This window comes from Plectropomus leopardus, chromosome 24 (assembly GCF_026936395.1).
Source record: "Plectropomus leopardus strain MGB_pleo_1.0 chromosome 24, ASM2693639v1, whole genome shotgun sequence".
Lineage (NCBI taxonomy): Eukaryota > Metazoa > Chordata > Actinopteri > Perciformes > Serranidae > Plectropomus > Plectropomus leopardus.
Genome location: NC_142199.1, coordinates 13,602,224 through 13,619,505, shown reverse-complemented (window position 1 = coordinate 13,619,505; position 17,282 = coordinate 13,602,224). Strand labels below are relative to the sequence as shown.

The following is a 17,282-nucleotide window of genomic DNA, read 5'->3' as shown; positions in this document are numbered from 1 at the left end:
TAACGGTTACATCCATGTCTGTGAAAACATAAATGCTTCCCACACATCTTCCCATGGCAGCACACAAGATCTATACCACCAGTACAGTTTCAAGGTGGACACCCATTCACCAATTCAGTCCCTGACCAAATGTCTCCCCTTCTGTTCCTGAGATATTACATTGAATAAAGGCCAGAAAGGTTTTTTGCTGAACATTATGGTGTCACAGTGAAGTTGACCTGTGACCTTGTTGACCTAAAATTTGTGCCATATTCTGAGGTGTTCTTGAGATGTCATGTTCATAACAATGAAAAAGACAAGGTCACAGGGACCTTGACCTTTGACCACCAAAATCCAAGTCCAAGTGAGTCCAAGTGGAAACTTAAGCGATATCTATAAAAAAATATTTTTCAAGATGTTCTTGAGATATCACATTCACAACAAACAGACAGACAAAGTCACAGTGGTCACAGACCACTAAAATCTAATCAGTTCTTTGTTGAGTCCAAGAGGATATTTGTGCCATTTTTTTTTAGAAATTTCCTTACGGCCTTTATTTAGATATCAAGATTATGAGAAGGGGACGAACTGTAATTCCAAAGCATAATGCTTCAAGCCACTGCTACTGCCAGTGCAGAGGCATAAAAAGTGCCTCAGGCTGATAAAGCAAGTGAGTTCTTCCATGAAATCTTCAGCTGTAAAACATTCCTTACCGTACTCCAAATATTGACACAACCACATCCCTGCATATCAGTATTCAAAGACATAATAATCCTTCCCTTCAGGTATGGCCAGGCAAATGAAAGCTCTTGTCATCTATCAAACTCATCTGTGAAGTACAGAGGGAGGGCTAACTGTACGTCACCACTATCAGAGGAGAAAAAAAAAGAAGATACCGTGAGGGTTTTACAAAGCAAATTTGAGTCACAAATGCCAGATTGAAGAGCTCTGATCAGCAACCAGGGGCCCAGATCTGTCAACCCTCTCAAAACAAGGTCTCTCATCTTAGAGGGAAGAAGGAGGACGCATGGACAGAGTTGTCACAGGACCCCCATAACTGGAAGTATGACACATAAGTGGAGCTGCATCTAAAGTACTTCATTGTCATTTGCTTTTTATTTGGACTCATATTCCATCGTGTAACTGCATGCGTCATACTGAGGTACATGTAGGACTGCAGTCAAGATGGATCAAGGTAGGTCATTACAAAATAGAATATATTTAAAAAAGGCTGTGACGCGGATGTGTCCAGTCGACTATTGCGAGCTCCACTACATTTGCACTAACTTTATCCTCTTGTGTCTATTTTGCAAGTGTTGGTGATGCCATGTGGCTGCGAGTCACACACTGAGATGAAGAAAATAAACTCACCAGTCTGTAAGCTCTCCTTCTGCGACTCCGCTTGTTGGCCAGGTCGAGGTTTCCAAATGCAAACATCCGCAAACATCAAGGAAAAGGTGGAGGAGATGGGCACCAGCCAAAATCCCGACTATGTGGTCAAAGCAAGACCATCTCTGTGTCCATGCCTGCATCCATCTGTACATAACAGAAAAATCCAGAAACATGGGCAATTATAAAGCAAAAAATTGCAATGCAAAAATTAAAGGAACAGATAGGATCACATTTCACTAGGGTTGAACTTTGGATGAATTCACTGGACAGATAGATAATTTATTGATTAATAAAAAAAAATAAAAAATAAAAATATATTACAGATAATCTTGCTCTTAAACTGTTTTGCTAAATTTAATAATCACTGTTCTTGTCTTCCTCCTGTTGTTCTCTCTTATTATTGTTTTTGGCTTGCAATAAAAAATATTTTTTAAAAAATAAAGGAAAAAATATCGAGTAAACATCAAGGTATATAGAAAGGCATAACTTATAAATGATTGAACACAACTAAGTCCCCTTGCAACTCAACAATGCATTAAAAATAACTGTCACCACCAATCATAGACAAAAAGCAAAGGAAAATCCATCGTCTGTTTTACTTCTGGAGTGTCCGAGACCCCAAAGATAAATATTGAATGAACTTCTGTGGACTTCTAGGATGCCACCGGTTAAAAATAATATTGTAAGAAGATTTAATAAGAATAGGAAAAGCCATATCAGTCTGATTAAACTGTGTAACACGTCTTTGAGCTGTTAAAGAGGACAAGAGGAACATTTGGGTTAACACCTAATTTTTACCTCCCTGCATGTCTGCAAACAATCACACTCAAAACAAAGAATATAGCAGCACTACAACCCCGAGCTGATGCCTTCATAATTCATACATCAACGCAAGAAATGCACGTCATATGCATTTCTACTACGAACAACCAACTGGGGCTCGGAGGCTGTCAGGATTATCAAAGCTTCAGAAGGAAAACAAATATCAAGCTGGACAGCATCTTCAGGGATCACAGGTCACCTCTCAGAAGCTGTGAGCTTTAAGTCGAAGAAAAGTGCCTTGAACACAGATCCGATCCGACTCTCAGGTCACGGTGGATACATATTGGAGGAGATCTCATTACTGAACATGTGATAAAGTCTGCATGTTCACATTAATAAAGACATGAAGCACTTGCATATCTTCTATCTGAACATGTCTGACCCTTGCACTGCTCACTTGTGATCGCTTGTAACATCACCAGTACTGTCAAAGAAAATGGTAAAGTAATTAATCTTATGTCCATGGGCACACAAAAGCTGGAAAAATAACTCTGTAACAAGGATCTACTATTTGTTTGGTACATTCTGAGAATTTTCTATCACCGGGCAACCAATTCAGACAAACATCTACTAAGCACTTGTCCTTTCTGCTTGTGTCTGGCTTTTAGGCTCCCATTTATCATAAATGACATACGGAACTAAGAAGCAGCTTGTTTTCAGACGTTGTCCTGCCAGTTACCATGACTGACTCTGGCTGAATGTCTCTTCCAAATGGAGGGAGAAGGGAAAAAAAAGACATCTATGGTAAAAAGCCAGTGTGGCATTAATTGTTGTTTGTCTCGCCTAAATGCAGATTTTTTTTTTTTTTTTGGCTATATTTGACCTGATTGTCAAATGTGCTACAAGCTTAATTGGCAAAAATGTAAAGCAAAGAAAGATTTCAGACCTTCAGAGACAAACAGACACAGACAGACAGAAGGAGAGATTGCCATTCCCTTAAAATGCTTCAAAAGCAGACACATCACTTGCTGAATAACAGCAAGCAAGGTCCCACAAACAAGATTTAGGCCAGGCTTTTATATGTAAAACTTTACGTAGGCAGATGTATAAAAGAGGAAGAAAAAATCTTTGAGGTGCAGACAATATACTGTTGGCTGACTGAGCATGAAACATGGCAGTACTTTCAGAAAACAATTAAGGAATGAAAGCATGGATATCAACTTTTTCTTTCATGGCATGGTCATATTTCTTTTAAAGGAGTTTTCGCCGCCACTAATGACTAATATGCATGCTAAAGGATGACATGTTCTTTTACAAATTCATCAAGGGTTTCTTGCAATACCTTGGATGATCTCTCATAAGGAATTATTAATATTTATGTCTCACACAACACTGATAAATCAGGCAAAACAGAGTTGAAAGGCAAACAGCATAAAACGTGATGGTAAGCAATTTTGACTTTTGAATCAAACAGTTCTCTGGCACACTGCAGAACATGACTCATTACATCATATTCACTACATATCTCAGGAGTTAAATCCAATTTTTTTTAGCATTTTAACTGCTTCAAGTCTGGTCATATAATACCTCTTTTACACCAATCGGGAATTAGTTCTATTTGTGTGCCTAATTTTAAACCATTTGCAACATTTTGCCCAAAATTAGTGGATAAATATTAGTGGATCAAAACCCACAAAGCTGGTTCTCAGCTGGAAATAAACAACAACAAAAAAAAAGGACGAACCTTGACGACATCAGTGGGCGTAACAGATTCTGCAGGTTGAAAAGAGAGGATAGAGTCTTGCACATAATAGTATCCAGGCTAACATCTGTATGAAGGGCTCATGTGAGCAGCAAATGGACTGAAAAACTGGCCATTTATGGGACTTTCCACTGGTTCCATAATAAAGAATCCCAGTAACGAGTCCGAAAACCCAGACATGAATGAGAATTTTAGCACCTCTGGTTCCCTTGCCTCAAAGTCCATTGGTTTTCTTGAATGGGTTTTTGGTAAGGAGCTGGGAATAAGGTCTGTGGTTAACACCAATTGATGAAAATGTTACATTTTGTTCTACAACATAAAATATGTCAGTAAATACATATCATGTGTCCTAAAAAATGACTGTTGTTAACAAGTGGCTCATCATGCCGAGCTGCGCCAAACGCCACTTTCCAGCCCTGTAGCAGTGGCAACGCAAACATAGTGTAGTCCATTATAGCCTAGTTTTTTACTTTTGACACTTGCACTTAGGCTTAAAAAATCCTAAAAGCGGCGTTCAATTGTGAAGATCACCTTGCTGTTTACCAAAGAGCTTATTTTCTGCAATGATCCAAAAGCCAATGGAAAAATCCCATATGCTTTTTGACGAGGAAACCAGGGCAACATTAGCTTCTGGGTTGGCCTACAGAAAAAAGTCATCCCTGGGGCACTCAATGACCCCATGCTAATGCCCACATGGATGGGTTTCCCCAAGTGGGCCTCACATGGTTTATGCTAGGACTATTTGGGTACCAAGTTGGTACAGACCAAAAATGGGCATCTTATCTGGGGCCCACTTGAGTAAACCCACCCGTGTGAGCAATTGGTATGGGGCCATTACGGAACCCATGGGCAATCCCATAAAGGGCCCATTTTTCACACCATTTACTACTCAAATGGGCCCTACACCCTCTGTTGATGAGGCATCCTTGATTACAATGGTTCCACACAAAACTGTTGGAAATGCAGGCTGGTTCACTAAATAGCACCAAGGTTTCAATAAACCTGACTGGAACCAGTTTTGGATCCAGAGCTTATTTGGCAGAAAAGGGATATAAGTGATCAACAAAACCCTGTCCCAACTTGTTAACATTCATAAGCAATTAGTCATATAGGTTATCATTTTCTTGCTTTCATAATCAGATTTTCAAGAATATTCAATTTGCTGGAACTTTTAAAATGCAGTGTTGAGTTCAAATAAGTCCTGATTTGAAGGTAGGGATAAAAGAGTGTTTGCGGATTATGAAACCTTTTCTGTAATTACTGAAAGCAGCAATGTCTTAGTAAAAAACAACTGCTTTTTGTGACACTATCCTGGCAGAGGAAGAAAAAACAAAGTCCGCACAGTAGACTGGTCACTAAAAACCTCCCACGTCTGGTGGCTAAAATGCTTCTTTACTCAATACGTTGCGAAATTATAACTAGTTTTGTTGTTTGTTGGTGTCAAACACTGCTCTTCAGCTTGGAAAGTGTCTCAGCTAGTTGAAGTCACTTTAGAAACCTTGATATGATACATACGAAACATACAAATATAACATATTCACAGGTTCCAGAAATGTACAGAAGTTTTCTTCTGCAGATTGAGCTGCACAGAACACAGCAGTATACAGACAGATACAGACTTCAATGACATGAGGCATCTGCATACTGTTTCAATGCTATAATTAAAGTAGTCCCCTTTAAGGCAAGTGACTGACACTTATGCCAGACTTCTGTCATACTGTGAGAACTGAATGTTCATGTGAAAACTGCTGATTTAGACCACAACATACATGCCTTTCTCTCAGCGGCTCAGCTGTGAGCAGGGATGACAGTAAAGACAGCGGGGGGTGAATTGAGTTTGTGGATAGATGTGTATGGATTTAAAGTCAGATGTTTTGCTGATTCTCTATACAGCATTCCTGGGTCAATACATTGGGAGCAGGGCTGCTGCCTCCACTAGCAGCTGCATTGACTTCCAGTCTGCACTTGACCCTTCTTTTTTCTGTACATGACACATCTGCAAGACCTTTGTTGCATAATTAAATTAAGGGTGTAACAAAGGAATTCAAAAGAGAGGACTCGTGAGTGTATATCTTGAGAAATTGGTCTGTTTTGTGCAGCAGAACTGTTATTTTAAGTCATAATTTATCCATTACTCATTAGCCTTCATCTCAGTTGGCTAAAATGGAAATTTGGGATCCTGTCAGTTGTGAAATATATGAAAAAGACTGGCAGAATGTCAGATATTAATTAAAATTTCCTCATAACCCTGCCTTCTTCCAGACCACCTAATCTACTTGCTGATCAAACATCATTTACTCCCATGAAACGCCAAACATCCACGCCTTGCTTTGAATGCTGTCGGCGCACACTGAGCCGAACATGCTGATGTGAAAACAAGCTTAAGATTGCTCCTGACCTTTCTGTAATTACCCGTAGAGTATTTCAGTCTCTCAAAACCTCCTGCCTTTGAAGCCCTGGGAGAGAGAGAGCACTTCTCCCAAAGACGAGAGAGTGCACATCTGGAGCTGATGTGGCGTGTGTTTTGCTCTGAAAACCCCTCCCAAAACACAAAATAAAAACCTCAGTGGGGGATGCGGATGGAAAAGATCTGATATGGTGGAAAGTGCTAAATGGAGAGGTTTAGATTCAGCAGCGGCAATTGTTGTCTCTCTTCTCTGATGCAATGTCAGGTCATGTGCCTCAGCGGATGTCTTAATGTTGGAAAAGGAAAAATAATCCTTCGAATAGAGGCCCCGAGGGAAGGTCAAGCAGATTTTCCGACAGAAAACACGGTGGCTTAGCTTGATAAATCCCAGGATTCTTTGAATATGTCTCTCTCAGGGAAGGATTAAGCAGGTATGCAAAGTGTCCTCAAATCTGGCAGAAAGTAAGTTGATTATTACATTTAAATTAAATGCATTAAATCACAAAATATCCGCCAGATGTGAATGGGAAACTGCAAGTAATCTTGTAGCACAACATTGCCACCCTGATTGAATGCCATCGATTGGCTTTAGTTTGGCGAATGCACCATGAAAACAATTACAAAAAGCACTCAAAAAGCAATCACTATTACACTATCTGAACTGTTGCATTCAGCGAGGCTCTATAATTATCTCCAAGAAACAGCATTACAGTCACTCTCACTTGTCAATATCAATATAAGAGTCGTCTCATGGAGCCAAAAATGGACTAAACTATTAGGACAACACATTAGAAACAAAGAAACCATAACACTGTTCTGAGACTTGTAGCTTTCAGCCCCAGCAGACTGGTGTTTTCATTGTTTCCTGCTCAGTGACATGGTGTGTCCTCTCAGGGTTTCTGGTTCAGTAACTTGCTGTGTGTCTTTGGGGAACTGGCCTTTTGGAAATCCTCTTTTGGACAGATTTATTTCTTTTGAGGGACCAATGTGTGGAATTTAGCATGGATCATGACAGGGGTCATTTTTATTGAGTTTACAGTGTTTTACTGTAATTTTAGAGTCTTTTATTGTAATTTAAGTCCTTTGTTGTGATTTAAGAGTCTTCTATTGTAATTTATTGTAATTTTGGAGTCTTGCAATTTTCATATTGTATTATAATTTTAGAGTCGAGTCTTTTATTAAAATTTTAGTGTCCTAATGTAATTTTAGCGTTTTACTGTCATTTTAGTCTTTTGTTGTAATTTTATTGTTTTATTGTAATTTTAGTGTCTTTTATCATAATTTTAGTGTTGTATTATAATGATGATGAAGAAGAAGAAGAAGATGAAGTTCACTGTAATATGCACAGCAAAAGACAAAGACATTGACACCATTTAATAAAATTCTTGGTTGCCAATCTAAGAATTTCATTTCATGGAATAAACCACTGTGTTTTATTACAAATTTAGAATCATAATTTCATGTTTTTTTGTAATCTTATTTCATTTTTTCAAAGATTATTTTTTGGGGCTTTCATGCCTTGATCGATAGGAAAGCTGAAGCATGAAAGGGGAAGAGACAGAGTGGATGACATGCAGCACAGGGCTGAGGCTGGAATCAAACACGGCGCCATATTTTGATTTAAATTTTTGAGTCTTTTTTGTAAGTTTACAGTGTTTTTTGTAATTTTAAGTGTTATATTATTATCTCAAAGTTGGATATATATTTTTATATTTTACTACAATTTGCACAAATTGCAATTGCACAACACTAGACAAGAAGATGCACAGAAAAACATAAAGAGCCATCTTGGGACATGCATCACAAATTACCTGCAGCTGCAGAAGCTTTGGACCATGGTATACTGTATATACCCATCACTAATCGAATAAACACTAAATAAATATGTACACTTCTTCACCTTATCTGCATGTACTGCAAAGACTGAAGCCCAAGTTGTGTTATTTGCCCCATGACCATAATGGCGTGCTGAACTCTATGAGCTGCTCTGGTCCCGTGTTACACTAATTCAACCCGACAGTATCTGCACCACATCATGATGCTGAGCCCCCATGCAATTATTCCCAAGGAAAAATTAAGCACTATTATTCTCACATGTTGAAGACGTACTTAGATCTCTTACTTAAGTAAAAGTACCAATACAACAATGAGGAAATGATCTTCAATAGATACTTGAAGAGAGGCACAAAATTATCAGCAAAGTGTACTTAGAATACCAAGTACTCATTGTGCAGAGTAATTAAGCTCATCTTAATAAGACATGAGCTCCTCTAAAAACATGATTTGTGGAATTTCAGGAGGTCTCAATGACAATGTGCTATTTTTGCCACATGTTCTTTTGTGTCTTCATCATCATGGATCATGAATTAAATTCTGATATTATCCTGCCCTACAAGGACAACAGACTTAAACTCAGAAAAGTGACTTGAAAATTGTTTTGATGTTCAGCTAAATGAATTGTAGGTACAATATTGGATATGTGGCAATTGTTTTTTTTTTTTTACATAAATATATTTATCTAAATGAAAAATGTGAGCTGAAACTTGACCTTTGACCCTTATTCAAATGTTCAGGTATTCTGCCTTTGCATTGTTTGCAAAATAATAGGGGGCCATGCAAGGCAAAAGGCTTCTATTTGTTCTCTCTCTTTATTTTTGATTAAAGTAAGCAATAAATTGTATAATAATAATGATGATAGAGATAAAATCTAGTGATATATCATTAAACTATTTGATTAATACGAATGAAGATATATTTATCAATCTTTAGGGATTTGTTAAAATGACTGTATTTTGTCTTTTGATTGTACATCACCTAAAATCAATATTTTAAATATATTCTAATAAAACAAAAAATTACAATACTTTTTTTCTTCACCCTAAAAATTGCACGTTGCAACCCCCACAATGGTAATTTCATACATTAGCAAAAAAAGAATCATAAGCATAATCAAACAAAGACATAAATGAAGTTTTGAATTTTGTCTTGGTTTCTCCAGAACTCTTCATGTTTAAGGCAAACATAACCCATTATCCTATTCAACAAAACAACAAAAGAGACTCTGAATATTTGTCTACGTGATAGAGTGGGTTCTTATTGTTCCAAACATGACAAAGTCATTTTTGACCAAGGTCTCTTGCTTCTGCATGGCAGTATTCATGTATGATTCATGCATGAGCCTGATTCATCGCTTACTCATTTTAACAAAGATACTGGCACATATGCTATTCTTGCCATCACCATGGAAGCATGGCAGCATAACATCGTACACACGCACTTTAACTCGAAGACAGGAAAAAAAATTGACATATCAGCATGGATGGATTAAAAAATGGGTCTAGGGGGGGGGGGGGCAAAGTGTCAAGGGGCCACTTGACCTTCACTTGCAAAATGTCAAATTTACACATACCAATCAGGGAGAGACTAAGAGGCCTCAAAGTAGCACAAACTTCACACAAAGACACACAATTACCTAAAAGACACAGAAAACAACAAAAACGCTACAAAAGTATCTAAAAAATGTCCTTAAAAAAATCCTGAAAAAAATTCTAAAAAAAAAAAATTACCTGACAGAGTCATACAATGGAAAAAAGACACAAAACAACAAAAAAGGACATGAAATTACCTAAAAGCAACACAAAAAAACACAGGTAGACACAAAATGATGACAAAAAGACACAAAACAACAACAATAAAAGATAAAATTACCCAAAGAGATTCAAAACATCCACAAGGAGTGATAAAAAGACCACACACATACAAACCTTAGAAAAAAATCAAAAACCATAAGAATAAAAACTGAGAGGCACAAAGCAACCACAAGGAGACAAAATGACCATGAAGAGACACAAAGCTACAAAAAAAAGAAAAAAAAAAGTAAGAAATCCTGAGAGGCACAAAACAACCACAATGAGCCACACAATGACAAAAAATACACATGAAAACTAATGGACACAAAATGGCTACAAAAAGACCTGAAACCACCACAAAACCTGTGTGTCTTGCTCCTATGTAGTAGAGGTGGTGGGGCCTTTTACACGTCCATGCCCAGGGGCCCATTGTCTCATAATCTGCCCATGCATGTCTGAAACTCAGGTGTAATTTGCAACTAAAGCTATAACATAAATGCAGTGGAGAGAAATAAAAAAAATATGTCTTTCTAAACTTCTACTAAAAATACCATGAAATACAAATACTGAAGTAAAGTATAAGTACCTCTACCTCATCTAATTAGTTACACTCCATCACCTATTTTTCTAGCTCTTTAGTCCATGTAGTTTAGTGTTAATACTCTGTGTTTGCTTTGTTTAACACCAAATTGGACTCTCTGCTACATAGACAAAGTGATGCGACACAAAGAGACAAATGCGGATTTAAAAAAAAAAAGAAAAACAAGTTTCAGCAGACAGAAAGAGAGAGAAAACAAAGGAGACAGACAAAACAACAGGTAGGCAGAGTTGTTGACAAGCAACAGCAAAAACAGCAGACAGACAGGCAGGCAGGCAGGCAGGCAGGCAGGTGGGTAGGGAGAAATCAGAACCAGTCAATGGACCATAATGGGAATGCTTTACAGCCATATGTAGGTGGTCTTAATGATGTTTTGCTTATTACAAGCGCCGCTGCTGGACTCTCCTGACTCCCTTAGATTAGTCTCTTATTGCACTTGTGCAACAATGTTGTTTCCCTCTGCACACACACACACACACAAAATGATGTCTCAGAGAGAGGATATTTAACTTAGCATCCCATTTTGCTCTTAATTCCAACTGAGCACTGCAGATGGAGGAGGAGGCGGAGGGGTTGGGAAGAGAGAGGGGATAACTACCTCAACTCTCCTGTGCTTGTGCTGATGTAATACTATCAAACAATGGAGTATAATACAAATCGATAGGAGATGAGATTGTGTTCAAACCACTTCCCTTGTCTTTTTTTCTTACGGATCTATTTTTTGCAAATGATTTTATATCGAGGGGGAGAGAAGAAGAAAAAAAAACGTCACGCACACATGCGCATATAGGGTGCCACACTGACGCATCGTTTGTTGTATAGTCAACTGTTTTTTTTGCTGGACTGAGGCATGCCTGTAGCGGATTATTGTTTTTACCGCATTCAACAGTGTTTTCAAAGCAAAGGGGCGAAAGTCAAGACTGGAACAGCGGAGGCGCACATATGGAGGGGAGATCCGCTAAAGTAATGCAGCTTATCCGCTAAGAATGGGGCGCTGAACTGAGGTATCACGATCCAAATGTGAGATCGCACCAGTGTTTTTTCGACGATGCCGAGTTGGACACTTTTACCATGGAGCTGCGAGGTTTAAGAGTCAAAATTTACAGCAGGAGACTGAGGCTCACACGTCTTTTTGGCGCGTCTGGAGGGGAATAACCTACACATGTAAAGCTATAAAGTGAGGAAAAAAATCGCCCCTATATGTGGATTGATTTTTTTCCTGCTCTCTCTTCTCAGCATTCCCTCAGTCAGTCGACGGATTTTTGCCATTACAGCTCAGTAGAGGGTGTCAGATTGTTCTTAGAGCACCGCGCTAGGATGAACACTGTCTTCCTCATTTTGTGATTCCCCCCCCCCCAAAATCGCGACAAAAAGAGAGGGGGGCACGAGCGAGGCAAGACGCCGAAGGATGTAAGGGGGGATGCGGGTGTTTTGCAGCGGTGGGATCGCCTGTAAAGCTCCAGCGCAGGGTGTGAATCCAGCACCAGGGGAGAGGGAACAGCTCCCGACGCCGCAACACGCAGCACGACTCGGGGAGGAAAAAGGCACGGATTTGCTCGATTTTTTCCTGCCAAGGTCAGTGTTAAACCAACTGAAAAGAGGCAGAAAAGATGCGTTGGACTCTACTGTCGCTCGCTGTTTTTGATTTCGATCATAAACACGCGGAAGCTGCGAGGATTCAGTCGTGAAAGAGACGTTTATGTGGTCTAACTGGAAGTCTGGACACAAGTGCAGGTTAGATGCAGCATGGATCTGTTATAAAAGACTGCCTTATCTTCCCTCTAAATGTCTCTATGCGTGTTTTTTCTCCTCATTGATGTAGACTGAATTCACAGCTCGTATGTCTTGAAACCAGGAATGAATTGTCCACGTTGAAAAATGCTGCTTTGGATTGTTCTGCTGAATGCGGCTCTTTGTGTTGCTAGTGGAAATGTTACAAGGGACGTTTGTAAGGAGCAGATATGCTCTTGCAACGAGATCGAGGGAGATCTGCACATAGACTGCGAAAAAAGGAGCTTCACCACTCTGCAGCATTTGACTGGCCCCAGCTCCCAGTTTTATCACTTGCTGCTGCACGGGAATTCTCTATCCAGGCTATTTCCCAACGAGTTCGCCAACTTTTACAATGCTGTGAGCCTGCATTTGGAAAACAATGGCTTGCACGACATTGTCCCCGGCGCCTTTCTGGGACTGCAGCTGGTGAAACGGCTGCACATCAATAACAATAAGATAAGATCATTCAGGAAGAGTACATTTCTGGGGTTAGACGACTTGGAATATCTCCAAGCTGATTTTAATCTATTGAGGGATATTGACCCCGCCGTTTTCAGGGACCTAAATAAACTTGAAGTGTTAATACTTAACGACAACCTCATCAGCGCGCTACCTATAAACGTGTTTCAACATGTGCCCATTACGCATCTCGACCTGCGGGGAAACCGAATCAAAACGTTGCCTTATGAGGGAATCCTTGAACAAATACCGGGCATTGCGGAGGTTTTGTTGGAGGACAACCCGTGGGACTGTAACTGCGACCTGGTTTCTCTTAAGGAATGGCTGGAAAACATACCGCATAACGCGCTCATTGGGAGGGTGATATGCGAGGCTCCCACCAGGCTGCAAGGGAGCGACTTAAACGAGACGTCAGAAGCGGATCTGTGTCCTTCACAGAGCGGCGGTGTGGACACCAGCCTGGTCGCCCCTCCCACCCAGGAGGAGACCTCGGAGACCCATGGCCCGCGCCCCACGCCTTACAAGCCCAATGGAGACACCAGCGGGCCCCCGACGCCTGGCGGCCACGGCTCCAAGAGCCGCTCCAAATCTCGTGAGAACTGGCAGCTGAAAACGAAGCCCACTCCAGTGGTGACAGGTGTGAATGGGGACAGGGAACAGCTGCACAACATGACGTGCCCCCAGCCGTGCAACTGCAAGCTGGTCGGCTCCAGACAGGGGCTGGGGGTCAACTGCGAGGGCAAAAAGATCGAGAGCTTAGCCAACCTCAAACCTAAGCCCTTCGCCGCGCACGAGCTCAACATGAGAGATAACAACATCCACGCAGTGAAAAAGAACCAGCTGCTCGGCTACACCAGCCTCAACCTGCTCGATCTGGGTGGGAACAACATCAAGGTGATTGACAACAGCACTTTCCTAAACCAGAGCGAGCTCAGGTGGCTGTACATGGATAAGAACTATCTGGATACGCTGATGGCAGAGATGTTTGTGGGCCTTGTGAATCTGGAATATCTCAGTTTGGAATACAACGACATCCAGCTGATAGTGGCAGGTGCGTTCAGCCCCATGCCAAATCTGAGGGTTCTGTTCCTCAACAACAACCTGCTTAAATCTTTACCCGTGGATGCTTTCCTTGGGATTTCTTTATCCAAAATTAGCCTGCATAATAATTATTTCCCCCACCTCCCCGTGGTTGGAGTGCTAGACCAGCTCAATTCAATCATACAGATCGATTTGCACGGGAACCCGTGGGATTGCTCCTGCAACATCGTGCCCTTCAAGCAGTGGACGGAGAAACTCGGGGCTGATGTCATAGTGAGTGATCTCAAGTGCGAGTCCCCTGAAGAGTTTTGGAAGCGAGATTTCCGCTACGTCCGGAACGACCTAATGTGCCCCAAACTCTATGAAAGAGTGTCCCCCACGCCCCTGTCCAAAAACAGCACTTTCACCCTGGACTCGGGGACGCGCTCGAACTCCTATTTGGAGCCGAACAGGGTCTCCATCTCCGTGCTCGTCCCCGGGTTGCTGTTGGTGTTTGTCACGTCCGCGTTCACTGTCGTAGGGATGCTTGTGTTCATTTTGCGGAATCGAAAGCGGTCAAAGCGGAGGGACGGGAACTCGTCCGCGTCCGAGATCAATTCCTTGCAGACAGTGTGTGACTCGTCTTACTGGCACAGCGGGCCTTATCACGCAGACGGGGGCGCGCACCGGGGCTTCGACTGCAGCACGCACCTTTCCACGACAAATGATGCGTAAAAAGGGGACTCTGCTAGTACACTAAGGATTACAAACAGTCACACAGACAGACTGACGCACTGACTTGCTTTATGTTCGTCCCAGACGCGAACACAGACTTGTTTATGTCTTGTTTTCTCCACTTGAACCAAGTAAGTCAGTCTGCTGCTGATACTGCTGCACAGGCCCCACTCTGTAATATATGTATATGCCAAGCCCCCCTGGCTAAAACCCCTCCCTCCCTCCTCCTCCCAGTTCTGCTATTTGCCGCAATCGGACTACGGATCTGTATGGAACAGAAAAGAGGGAGAAAAGGAGCGAGGGAGAGGGTGTGTGTGAGAGAGAGAGAAAGAGCGCACGCGAGAGAGAGCAAAGACCGAGGACCCGGGGAATGGTGCACGAACGCATGAATGTAAATGTAAATACTCGGACCGATGTATCATAATCTGCATGATGATATTTCGCATGGTTTCAACACACACACACACACACACACACACACACACACGGCGGCGAGGAACCATAACCACCATAACCAACAAAGAAGCGACCCTTTCATGTTATATCAATATGACAATATATAGATATTAAGAATTATATATGACTATTACAAAGTGCCATTTCTCTATTTTTTGTGAACCTGCAGTTAGGATTTGTATTTGTTGTTTTAAACTTGTTTGGAGAAAAGAGACGAAAAAAAAAATCAATAGGAAAAGGAAGCGATGGAAGTGAAGCTGTCAGTGCATGTTCTTTTTTCTGTTTATCATTTGATTGTCGATAAATATTGGGGTTATTTATACCGTACTAGATGGTGCAGATTAAATCCATGTCTGCGCACTCATCTCCTTTATGAATGTAAAACTGTGTTATTTTATGGTGTGCCAATTGTTGACTTTCAGATATTCAGACATGCAGATGAGCATGACCAATTAACGTCACTCAGATGCTTATGCTGCAAAGTTAATGTAGCTAAAATAACAGTTCCGTGGTTTTGTGTGTCAATGAATATAGCCTGCTTTGGGGTGAGAGGAAAAAAAATAATCAAGAAATCATTTAAATGGGGGGTTTATACCATCATATTTTTTCAACAACTGAGCAAAAGAAGTGTTTTCAATTTGAGCTATGTAATTCGATCTATATGTAAACAGCGCAGGTAGACAGATATAGAATAGAATGCTTTTTTTAATGTCAGAAAAAAAGTATTCCTCCACAAAAAGCTTATGGCTATGATTCACTTTCATCATATTGTGAGCTTTTGTAAAGCCATCTAATCTTGTCCAAATAAGAGAACTGAACTCACTGTATTTACAACAATGTGCTTGAAATAGGCTGTTTTTGGGTGTGTAAGGGTGGGTGGGTGCTTTCTAACAAACCAAGGCCATGCCGAAGGAAAGAACTCAGCATGTGGCCGAGTCCATAAAGACACAGGAAGTGTCACTGAGAGGGGAAGAGAGAGAGAGAGAGAGAGAGAGAGAGAGAGAGAGAGAGAGAGAGAGAGAGAGAGAGAGAGAGAGAAAAGGCACACACACATAAGCGGAGATAATTTGACAATGCAAGATGCCTTTTTCAATTTAGCATTTTGAACTTTTTGGGTTTGGGGGTCGCATGGTATTTTGTGGGCTCGTGAAAACAATGCCATGACTGAATACCTGTTTTGCAGAGCTCAGCTGTCGGGTCTGCTGCTTAGCCTATACTGCTTTAACTGAGCGTGGATTTGGAAAACAAAAAATGAATTAAACTGTTGGGGCATATTTAAAAAAAATCTTCTCTGCAGTGTCTAAAACAGAATGTGCAATTTCTTTTTTTTCCCATTTATTTGTAGTTAAAATGTAATATTCCAGTGCTGGTGACATCTTTGACTTTGCCAATTGAATTTTTCTTGAAGAAACCCACTTTAAGATGCCTCATTTAGACAAGATTTCAGAATAATTGGGAAACAATCTACCTAAGATGCCATGACCGTGATGAGAGTGTACAGAGTTGATGTGAGATGGGCTTACACCCCCCAAACTCCCCCTCACCCTCCTTCCTCTTTCCCCAGCTAGTCGGCCTACACTATCTCGCTACAGGCTGTCGCTGTCCATGGTGCTGAATCACTTCCCCTGCTTTCTCTGTCTGCCTGTCCCCTGCACATGTGTGTCTGTAGCCCCTTTTACACTGCCTCTTCAAGGCGGGAATTTCACACCACCATGCCGCCTCGCCATTCTGTATAAAAGATACAATCATGGAATGTGGGAACAACATTGTCTTGCCTTTAAGCCGGCAGTGGAAATAGAAACAGCGCAGAAACGATGTATGTTAAAGGGAAAGTAGATGGAAGGGGATCACGAACGGCATGAGTCTGACGTTTTGGTAACGTGTTATGCATGTGAACCACCACGGGAGATTTGAAAAGCACCAAATTGCAGTTAGCAGCTAACTCAAGAAAGAAGCAGTTGTAGATGTCAACAGTTTGGGAAAACAATAAGAATCAGGAGCTCCTTACCTTTCGAGCGGAGGATGAGATCAGCCTCTGTAAAAGAGACAATAAATGATTGTTATTGCCATGTTTTACCATTGTTGTTGCTAATAAAGCATTGCCAACGTGTATGTTATATGTCATGCCCGTGACGCCTCTTTTGATTCTGCAATGCTGGCATGACGTCTAAAATCACACACTAAAGCAGAATGATGCCACCATTGTTTGGTTCTGTCTTGAAATGCAAAAGTGGTATAAAGAAGGGTCTTTGTAGCGGTTCTATAATGCGATTAAGCATATAAGTCACTGTGGGAGATATAGAAAATAGC

At 41.0% G+C, this 17,282-nt stretch overlaps 1 protein-coding gene across 1 annotated transcript; it reads left to right on the top strand.

Moving 5' to 3' along the window:
• The first annotated feature begins 11,119 nt into the window (after positions 1-11,119).
• On the top strand, positions 11,120-16,736 carry slitrk1 (SLIT and NTRK like family member 1). Its single transcript, XM_042513199.2, has one exon. The coding sequence runs from the start codon at positions 12,408-12,410 to the stop codon at positions 14,514-14,516; it is 2,109 nt and encodes a 702-aa protein (XP_042369133.1). The 5' UTR covers positions 11,120-12,407; the 3' UTR covers positions 14,517-16,736.
• Positions 16,737-17,282: the final 546 nt, after the last annotated feature.